This window comes from Vombatus ursinus, unplaced genomic scaffold (assembly GCF_900497805.2).
Source record: "Vombatus ursinus unplaced genomic scaffold, bare-nosed wombat genome assembly UNPS02014769.1, whole genome shotgun sequence".
NCBI classification, from domain to species: Eukaryota; Metazoa; Chordata; class Mammalia; order Diprotodontia; family Vombatidae; genus Vombatus; species Vombatus ursinus.
The window spans coordinates 2,121,549-2,132,720 of NW_020954547.1; the positions used below are offsets into that span (position 1 = coordinate 2,121,549).

At 39.0% G+C, this 11,172-nt stretch overlaps 1 protein-coding gene across 2 annotated transcripts in view; it reads right to left on the bottom strand.

Annotated features, from left to right (window-relative positions):
* Positions 1 to 1,373: 1,373 nt before the first annotated feature.
* SLC44A3 (solute carrier family 44 member 3) overlaps positions 1,374 to 11,172 on the bottom strand; it is a 104,242-nt gene continuing 94,443 nt past the window's right edge. For both annotated transcript variants that reach the window (XM_027862621.1, XM_027862622.1), the window contains 3 exons: positions 6,185 to 6,322; positions 3,603 to 3,839; positions 1,374 to 1,580 (listed from right to left, as the gene is read on the bottom strand). In XM_027862621.1, the coding sequence (XP_027718422.1) occupies positions 1,476 to 1,580; positions 3,603 to 3,839; positions 6,185 to 6,322 (480 nt within the window). In that variant the 3' untranslated portion in view covers positions 1,374 to 1,475. The remainder of the gene's footprint in view (positions 1,581 to 3,602; positions 3,840 to 6,184; positions 6,323 to 11,172) is intronic.

Genomic DNA, 11,172 nt, shown 5'->3' on the forward strand with positions numbered 1-11,172 from the left:
AAAGAAACATGAAGTGGGCAGGGAGGGGAGAAGGGCACCATGATGCTAAGGGGGAAAAAACAAAACCCAACTCTTCAAAAGACACTGAGTATGAAATAGGTAGAACAGCTCGAGCCTCAAGGATGAAGACAGTAAAAGCTCACTTTACCAATCCCGTGCTAAAGTGTCGGTCGGAGGGCCCAACTTTTGAAAAAATATTTTCTACTTCTAATTAACTCTCAATAGAAAGCAACATTACTAGGATGTAAACTCGAAAGGCATGGGCTATTCTCACATTTGCATCAGTATCCATAGTATCTAGCAGGCAGCTTGGTGGTATAGTGGTTAGAGCACTGGACCTGGAGTCTGGAAGACCTGAATTCAAAGTCAGCCTCAGACACTCACTAGTCGTGTGACCCTGGGCAAGTCATTAACCCTAATTACCTCAGTCTCCTCATCTATAAAAGGAAGGAAATGGCAAGGATAAAACTCCAAATGAGGTCACCAAGTGTCAGACATGAACAAAAATGAGTGAACCTTCTTTGCAAACTGAATTTTGTATATAAATTCTATTGAATAACAACACCCTGCTTTTTGCAGTGTTTTATAATTTAACTGTTAGGAGGCTTTTGCATCTATTATCTCCCTTGACACAGTGCCATGGAAAGAGCAACGGATTTTGAGTCAGAGGCTCTGTATTCAAATTCTAGCACTAACGCTTGCCTGTGTGATTTTGGGCAAATCATTTAACTTTTGGTCCTCAGTTTCCTGAATTGTAAAATGATTCTGGGGTTGGACTAGATGACCTCTCATGTTCTTTCCAGCTCTAAATCTCTGATCCTGTATGCAGTACTATATCCCTTTAAATCAGGAGTTCTTATTTTTTTTGTGTGTCACAGACCCCTTTGGCAGTCTCTGGTAAAGCCTATGGAATACTCTTCATAGTAATGTTCAGTGTCCAAATCCATAAGGAAAGGAAATGCTAAATTTCACTTAGAAGTTAATGAAAATGAAGATGAATATTTTTTCCTCGTCCAAGTTTCTGTACTCTCTGAAATCTCCACAGAGCTGGAGCCAAAGTTAAGAACCCTTGTTTTAAATATTTGTTTTGAAGACTAGCCATGGTCACTAGGGGATTTAAAAGGCTTTTTTGTTAACCCATTTGTAGAGTATGATAAAATATTAACTTTAATCAACATGTTTCCAGCAGCATAATTTATTTTTAAAAATGGGAAAGACCACGAGTCAGTCATGTCTAAAAATGTATTCTGCAAAAGAATAAATGAAGACTTAATGTTTATTTTTAACCCATTTGTAGAGTATGACAAAATATTAACTTTAACCAACATGTTTCTAGCAACATAATTTATTTTAAAAAATGAGAAAGACCAAGAGTCAGTCGTATCTAAAAATTTATTTTGCAAAAGACACAAGGACTGAAAGTAATAATGTTCCTCCAAGAGAGGCTCAAACGCTGGACAGTAAGGAAATGTCTCCTATCTCACAATGGGCTGGAGTTCTGTTCCATCTTCATTCGTTAGTGACTTTCTGTTTCTTCTTGTCTTTGCATCAATTAATTTGTTGCTTCTGTTCATGAAGCTCTATAAAAAAAAAAAGTAAAAAGATGGAGGAGAGTTCCCAATGCTGTATTCCTGCAGTGCCAACAGATCACTTTGCTACATGCTGTGTGAGAAATTAATTTTCCAAAAAGTTTATTTAATTTAGATATGAATGAATTAAAAATAGGTCATCACCAAAAAAATATTGAAAGCATGTGGCTCATAGCATGAGAATATCTAGTTAATTTTTTAATACCATCGGAAACAATGTCCTTTTCATGACACACCGATACAAAGTATAAAAAACTGCTTTTCATAGGGAATGCATGGTTTCCATGGAAGATAGAGATGTCTGTTCAATACATCAGTACACAGTAGGTGCTTAATATATACTCACTGACACGATCTGGTGTTGTTGCTCTAGGCATTTCCTCTATCCATTAATCAACACTTATTAGTGACTACTATGTACCAGGCACTGTGCTAAGTGCTAGGGATACAAAAAGAGTCAAAAGACTGCCCCTGTTTTCAAGGAGCTTACATTCTAATGCAGACTCCAACCCTCTGATTTCTTCCTTATAAGACTGTCTTTGGGAGTTGTTACAGCCAAAAAATTCATTCCTCAGCAGCCAACCTGGAAATAATATGCCTCTCTGAACCTAGCTAGGCTGGTCCTCAGATGACAGACCATCTCTGGGCTTATTCTTGAGGCCCTTCCAGTTTGTACTTTCTGGTGCAATGGAAAAAGTGTTGGCTTTAAAGTTAGAGGACCTGGGTTAACCTCCCACCTCTGATGCTTACTTATCTGTGTGACCTTGGGCAAGTCACCTTGGGCCTCAGTATCATCAACTGTAAAGTAACTGTACTTTGAGGTCTTTGAGGTCCCTCCCATCTCTAAATCTAGGCTCTGATGATTCTATATCCAGAATTTTTCTCCATGCCACAATGAGGTACTAGAATGGGACTCTGATGGAGGTTAGTACAGAATAATAGAAGTAATTGTAAAGGCATAATTCCATTCTGGACCTAACAGGTTATAAAAATGCCTTATATACTCTGCTTAAAACAAAGAGTTTAAAAGTATTTTCCTCCAACACAATCTGCTTTCATAATACTTATCACGTTACTTGTTGATATTTTGATACAGAGACTGAAAAGAAGTAGGCAATACGTACATAGAAATATATAAATATATTTAATTTGTTTATCATACAGTCATTTTGCAGTTAAAAAAATCTTTTCATACCAGATAAGGTGGCCAAGAAGCTCAAACTTGTTGGGAAACAGTTGTCTGTTGGCTCCTGATAGACTAGCATGTTCCAGATTGTAAAAGGCTGCATTAATGTCAGCAATCGTCATTATTTTCAGTAATAGCTCTTAATAATTATTGACCTCAATGGATGCAGACATAACTTTTAATTTTGTATATATCTCAGACCTGAAGTGCAGGTAGGGCTAAAGTAGAAAAGTAGAAGTACCTTCCTGCTCATGAAAAATGAGCGCACACTTTTTCCTTGGAAAGGGAAGAAAGGGAAGTGATAATTTGAAATAGAAGTGTTACACCCCTGTGAAAGTGTCACTTTCTAAAAGTGCTAATGTCTCATACATATACATTGGTATCACCGAATCAGAGATTCAGAACTCAAAGGGACCTTGGAGGCCATCTGGTTCAGTCTTCTCATTTCACAGATGAAGAAACTGTGGCCCAGAGTGTGTTGTGCCCACAAATGAGATTATTGATCCCACAATCAAATGCACCACTCACACCTCAGCTCAATGTTTCATGACAATTCTACTCTGAGGAGTTGGAGGTAGCAGAGTCCATTTTCTAAGAGGAGCTTTTCGAGGGGGAAAGGTGTGCCCTGATTTTTCATGATTTGTAAGTGACTTGCCCAAGGTCACACAGGTAACAAGTGTCAGGGCTGGGATTTGAACGCATATTCTTTGACCTCAAATCCAGAACTCTGTTATCCCATGCTGTCTGTCAAACCCACTAAGACACACAGTCTTCTTATGTGGCATGCATGCCTAGTTATAAATCCACATGCAAATCAATCTGCTTACCATTAACTCTTGATCCATAAAGTAGGGTTTCTCCGGCGATCCATCATTTGTTTCCATGTCAATGACAAAACACAGAAGCAAGGTGTCTAGCACAGCTTCAAACACTGACAGGAAATTGTGGGCTACTAGATAGGCAAAAAAAGCCACTAATAACAAAGGAATTGCCCATACTTGCAGCTCACGATGATAGTTAAAGGCCATTAGTCCTCCAAAGACAGTGAAGTATACCACAAATATCTATTCAAAAAGCAAAATAAAACAATGGAAATTAATAAAATTCATCTTTACTAACAAAGTAATCTCTCTGTTTCTCTGTGTCTTCTCTCTGTCTCTGTCTCTCTCTTCTTTCTCTGTCTCTCCTTTCTCTGTTTCTCTTTGTCTCTCTCTTTCTCAGTCACATACACACACATACACACACAATGATATGAATAGGGAGAGGTTTCACTAATGGTTTTCACTTAAGTAGCAGTTTTACCCTCTATCCTGGGACTACCATCTAATTAAAAAGTGTTGCCATTAGCCTTTACTCTCTACAATTGTTTCCAGGAACAAGATTAAACCTAAAACTATAGATATACAAACTGCGGGTACAGTGGGTCCTCTACTTTCTCTAGGGAGGACTGGATCTGATTTCCTGAGATAGGGTTTAAATCTTACCTTTGAAATCAACTGTCAGACCCTAAGCAAGCCAATGAACCTCTCTGATCCTCAGTTTCCTCATGTGTAAAAAGGGAGCTAGTGTTTCCACTATCCAGTGAAGGAAGTTGTTGTGAGATGAAAATATTTTATAAACCTCAAAGTGCTACGTAAATAAAGGCTGTTTTGAGTCACAGCATCCACAGACAGAACATTTAGTAAATGCATTCTTTAGACTCTTTTGTTAAACATAATTGTTAGCTTAAGAAAGATAGGTGCTAGCAGAACCGCTGCTGCCTGAATATACGAGTGAAGCCCAGGGAAGAAAGAGAACACACGTCAACTTCACCTGCACTTGTGAAATGTGAGTACTGTACATCACAGCTCTTTGTATGGGTGAACAATAGCCCATAAAGGAAAGAGCGCACCGATGAACCCGGGAGAAATGTCATGTTTAGAATAAGGGACGTAAAGTCCCCCTGGATGGTACCCTGTGAAAACTACATCTGGAGCGATGGACCAGTTCCTGGACCAATTCCAGGAAACACATTCTGAGACATAGCAACAAGGTGGAGCATAATCAGAAGATGAATGACCCAGATGGTCACTGAGAAAGGCAGCTTGGGCTTAGAGGACACAGGGCTAAGCTTGGAGTCACCAAATCCCACTTCGGACACTACACTACCTGTGTCATTCTGGTGAATCACTTAAGTGTCCTCATCCTTTAAGTGAGGGGATTGGACTATGTGGCCTTTTAGGGGCCTTCCATCTCTACAGCTAAGATCCTACAAGTCTCTGTTGAAGGGTTTGGAAAAATGCTATTGGAGAGACTGGAGGTGTTTAACCTGGAAAAGAGAAGGCTAAGCAGGAGATGGTGGTAACAAGCTCTCATCAGGAGGAATGGTTAGATATATTCTGTGTAGGGCAGAGATAAATCCAATGGGTGGAAGTCTAAAGGGAGGCAGATGAGCATAATAATAACAGCTTGACAAAAGCACTTAAAGGTTATAAAGTGCTTTACATAATCTCATTTCAGCCTTAATAATGCAATGAAGTAATAACAATAACAGTTATAATTATTATATAATTATATACAATTATTATATGCTTATATAATAATTATATAGTATTTTAAAGCTTGCAAAGTGCTATACTATGTTTCATTTGACGGGTTAACTACTACAGGTATTATTATCCCCCTTGAACAGAGGAGAAAACTGAGGTTCAGAGATTTTGCCCCTGGTTACACAGCTATTTAGTGCCAGAAATGGGATCTGAAGCCAGGGCTTTTTGACTCTATTCACTAAAGCGCAGCATCATTCAGATAAAACTTGCTAACAACCAGAGCTGCCCCACAATGTGATGGACTGCCTTCTCTAAACACAGTGAGCTCCCTGTCACTAGAAGAGTTCAAGCACGGGCTTCATTTGTTAAAGATGTTCATAGGCTCATAGGATTCCATAGATTTAGAGCCAGAAGTGATCTCAGAAACCATTGAGTTCAACCTCCTCATTTTTACAGATGAAGAAACCAAGGCAAAGTTAAATGACTTGCCCAGAATCACATAGCTAGTGTTACCTGTTATCAGGTGAGAGGTTGGACTAGATGATCACTAAGTTTCTATGAAACTTTGGCCAACAATATATAGGTGAACTTTACCCTAATTAATGCATTTAATAGTTCTTGCTAGTTTAAGGACATAAACATCCACCAATGACCCGCCTTTTTAGACATAACTGACATATACTACATCATTTAGTGTGATTACTTATTTCCATGAAATCTAAGTCAGTCTTTTGAACCTGAATCAATACTTTTAGATTAGAATTATTCCCATTCCATTTTGCAGGTGAAAAAGAAAAAAAAAACTTGTCAAAAACCAGCACAGCATGATTAATTTAGGATTGCAAGTTTCCTTACTTAGTATTTTAATGAAGATATCTCACCTTTCCTAGAAAAATCATAAAGTCTCCAAAGCAGCTAACTGAGGCAATATGGCCTGGATTCTTGGATAAAATATTGTGCGAATCCCGTGCAGAAGTGTAAAAATCTGTCCCATTGATTGAAGTGGCAATATAGGCATTCTGAAAGAAGGGACGATTAGAAGAATTAGAATGTAAATTTTTTGATGTAAGTAGTATTTTATTTTTTCCAATTACATCTAAAGATAGTTTTCAACAGTCTTTTTTAAATAAGATTTTGAATTCCAAAATTTTCTCCCTCCATCCCTTACATCCCCCTTCCCAAGAAGGCAAGCAATCTGATATAGATTATAAGAAAGCAAGTCTTTAGAACTAGAGTTCATTGTCTGAAGAAACATATAAAGAGAAACTCTATTCACTTCTCTTCTTATCACAGTCATGATTCAGGGAAAAACTGGGAAGATTTCTTAATTAATTTTGCCAAAATCCCTTTTCCTGTATGAAGCAGAAATGCTTCCAGACCACCTGCTTCTAATAGTTCTCTGAAAACCTTAAAAATGTTACATATGAAAAGGAGAAACACTCATGCCCTGTTGGTAAAGCTGTGAACTAACTGGTCCAGCCATTCTGGAGAGCAATTTGGAGCTAGGATCCCAAAGCCACAAAACTGTTGTCTACCATCTGGCTCTGTGATACCATTAAAAGGCACACACACCAAAGAGATTAAAAAAAAAAAGAAGAGGAGAAAAATGACCCATGTGTACAAAACTTTATGTAGCAGCAAAAGAACTGGAAATTAAAGAGGTGCCCATCTATTGGGGAATGGCTAAGCAAATTATGGTATATGAATGTAATAAAATATTACTATGACAAAAGAACTTATAAAAACGGACTATTTCAGAGAAAATTGGGAAGACCTGTATGAACTTATGCTTAGTGTAGTGAGCAGAGAAGTAGGAGAAAAATTCATAGGCTGACATTATAAAGGAAAAAACTTTGAAAGATGCTCCATACCTCCTGCCAGAGATGTGATGGCCTCAAAATATAGAATGAGACATGGTCAAAGTGTGGATTTGTTTTGTTTGATTATGCTTTACTTGGCATGAGGGTTTTCATTATCTCTTTTTTTATTATTGAATTGTAGGGGGAAGTGTGGGGTAGAGAAAAATAAATGCTTGTTAATCATAAAAAAAGTAAAATTAAATTGGGGCAAAAAAATTGGCAAAGGTGAATGTCGGGTGGATTGAACTATAGACTTTCTTAACAATGAAACCCCCAAATCTGCAGTGGGTTTGCTTGAATTTTCATGAGTATGCTGCTGAAGTGGGGTGGATCAGTAATCACGTATGTCAGGGTATGGTCTCTTTAGCTCTAAAATTTGGTATTTCTGTGATCAGATAAAGGTATATTAGATACATTTCAGTTCAGTAAACATTTATGAAACACCTACCATATGGCAAACACTGTCCTGGGCACTGGGGATAGAGACAAAAAATGAAATAGTACCTGCTTTCAACAAGTTTTTCTACTACTGAGAGAAGGGTAATATAGTGTATTTACAAGTAAATACAAAGCATATAAAAATTAATATAATTTTTAAGAGAAAAAGCCCCAATAATCAGGGGAATCAGGAAAGTCCTAATGTATGTGATGGCATCTGAGCTATGCTTTAAGGGAACCTGAGGTGGAGAGATGAAAATGAAGAAAGAGTACATTGCAGGCATGGAAACAGAGATGGGAAATGGAATGCTGTGTACAGAGAACAGCTAGCAGACCAGTTTGATTGGAATGGAGAAAGCATGAAAGGGAGTAATATGAAATAAAAATGAAGTAGTATAGGTGGAAGTTAGCTGGTGAGGGCTTTGAATTTGAAGCTAAGGATTGCTTATTTACTCTGTGTAATACACAGGCCAAACTGACCAAGCCCACCACACCCACTGCAGTCTCAACACATAAGTCCAACGATTGTAGGAAGCTACCCACCATCAGGTCCATCACTGTCCCCTCCCGAAGGAGAAGATATGGACGGACAAAATGACCTGCCTTTGATACTCAAGATGTTATGGCCATGTGATCCTTACTAAACAGAACACATTTGCCGTTTGGAAATTCAGAAGTAAGTACTCGGTTTACTAGGGGACGGAGACAATCTGCCACCTGTCTCTATGGACTGTGTAACATGACTACTCCACATTCACATAGGAATCCCAGGAAAGGGTGGGTCTCGATGTTCAAATTACATTCCATTTGAGGCTCAACCATTCCTCTTCAGAGTGGCAAGGCATTGCTACTAGATTCAGACCTCTTTATTTGCTTCCTAAATCCTAACTTTCTACATAATGCCGAATTGTAGCTACTAAATAATATTTTTGCTGAGACGTCTTTTTTTTTTTCCTGCAAGATTGTTACCTTGTTGAAAACTTTCCACCTCCCTGCCAGGAGAAATAAAAATAAATTTAGTCCCTTGGCCAAAATGTTTGACTGTTAACATGGTCCTTTATCAAGCTCTCACAATCTTTCAAATTTCTTTGCACCTATAATCTTTTATTTTTTAAAAAAATTTTTACAAAAGGATGAGCCACACCCACAGAAAGACAGCATTAAGGACCCTGACAGGGAAATTATATGTATTTTCTTGAAGTTACTGCAACACAGCATTTTAGTTCAAAAGATTCCATACCCAGAGTCCAATAGGGAGACCTAGAATTAATGTCTGAGTATGTAAGTGGGGGCTGAGATGTAATGGGAGGTAGGCAGAAACACTCAAGGCACAGGAAATGAAATGAAGCTTTCTATAGTTACAGCTGGAAGATGGATTATACTGTATTTGTAATATATTTAAAACTCTGCTCTAAGCACTGGTATGTTGGGTTGGACCAGTGAATTTCAGGGATGGTTGTGTTAAAGGAATCTGTAAACTCTGATGTTTATCTAAGGATTAGGGAATTTGCTGCTGTGGTTGGGAAAATTTCTCAAGAGATCCTGGAGGCTAATCTTTTTAGTACAATAGGAAAAAGGGCCCAAGGTAGCTAGTATATCCTATTACAGGGCAAACCTATTATTCAGGTTCCATAGAAGAGGCTCAGGGGACCACAGAGTTAGGATAAAAAAAAAATTTTTCCCAACTTTAGAGGAAATCTAATTCTGACCCTCTCATTTTACAGATGAAGGACCTGAAGCTCTGGGAGGTTATAAGTGACCTCTCTAGGGTCACACAGGTAATAAATGGCAGAAATGGGGGTTTTAACTTGGAACTTTGGACCCCCAAGCCACTGGTTCTTTCCACTCTTCCTCTCTCTCACTTTTTAAGATGGGGTCACTGTAGCTCACCCATGCAGAAGGTGCAGAGCACTCCTCCACCCAGGCTCACTGTGATCAGCATACAAGTTTTGACTTGTTCCATTTTCCAATCTGGGCCGGTTCCTTAGGTAACCTGGCTCCCCACTCCTAATACAGAGTTGCTGAGGGCTCTCCACATCAATGGGGAATTTTGTATGGATACTCGCTCAGTTTTAGCCCACTCTAGCTCATCTCTCCTCGAGAGATCTCTCAGCCTTAGCCTTCCTGGTGGCTGGAATTATGGGCATGCACCACCACACCCCAACCATACCAAAAGTTCATTAGATTCCCAAGCACATTTGAATCCTGGCTGTCTTAAAAGAGAGTCTACAAAAGTCTTAGGGAGACACAGTGGAAGTAGCCCCATCCTGACATAAGCAAAGAGGAACACTACCTTAACTAAGTTTTCTGATTCGGAATCACAGGATCCCAGAGGAGATCTCAATGGCCATTTAGCCTTACCTGTCATTGGCAAAATATCTTCTCCACAACATACCCATCTAGTGGTCATCTAACCTTTGAATAAAGACTTCCCATGAGGGAAATCCACTACATCTCAAGGCAAACCATTCCCAGTTTGGATAGCTCTAATCACAGGAAGTAGAGAGAGTGCTGGGCCTGGAGTCAAAAGAGTCAACTTCCTGAGTTCAAAACTGGCCTCAGACACTTAATAGCTGTGACTGTGGGCAAGTCATTTAATCCTCTTTGCCTCAGTTTCCTCATGTGTAAAATGAACCAGAGAAGGAAATGCAAACCATTCCAGGATCTTTGCCAAGAGAACCCCAAATGGGACCACGAAGAGTTGGACATGATTGAAAAATCACAACCAAAAAATTGTTAAGAAGCATATCCCTAAAGATGGTCCTCAGATGTGCAAGTTCTTTGTATAACTAAGAGGGTTTTTTTTTTGTTTGTTTGTTTTTGTCTGGGTCTTTTGGTCTAGAATAGTGATTTTATTGCTCTGGTGACTTCTGGTGAGGATATTCTTTTTACCAGTACAAATTAGTAACCATTTCTTCAACTTATAGACTTAGAAAGTAACCTGGGACACCAAGAAGTAAAGTAATTTGTCGAGGGTCACAAAGCCAGAGTTAGAGATGAGACTTGTACCCAGGTCTATTTATCTACATTGTTCCACAGTGCCTCACTGTAAATAAAGATATATGGCCTATTTGATGCTGATACAGACTCAAAGGAAGGACACTCCTGAATCACCTGGGACCATTCCCAGCAAAATATTTTACTCATTACATTTACTCTGATCTCCAGAAAGAGTCAGGGTGGTATAAAAGTCTCTTATGGTGACCAATTTTTTTAAAAAATGTAATTATTTAAAATTAGATCTTTTTCTTGTAATACTTGTAGTTTTCTAATTCACTTGTAGTGAATACTTGGCCTAGAGTACACCCCATGGGGCACCAAGTTGTTTCATCCCTCCAAGGAGGGGGGTGTACGACAATCCAACCCCCTCCCCATTTACAATCTCTTGCACTGAAGTCCCAAAGAATTAATGAGAACAGAAAGGGTACAACTCATTCCTCAGTGAGGGGGGAAGGGAGAGAGAAAGAGAGGGAGAGGAGAGGGAGGGAGACAGAGACAGAGGAGGGAGGGAGGGACGGAGGCGGGGAGAGAGAGAGAGAGAGAGAGAGAGAGAGAGAGAGAGAGAGAGAGAG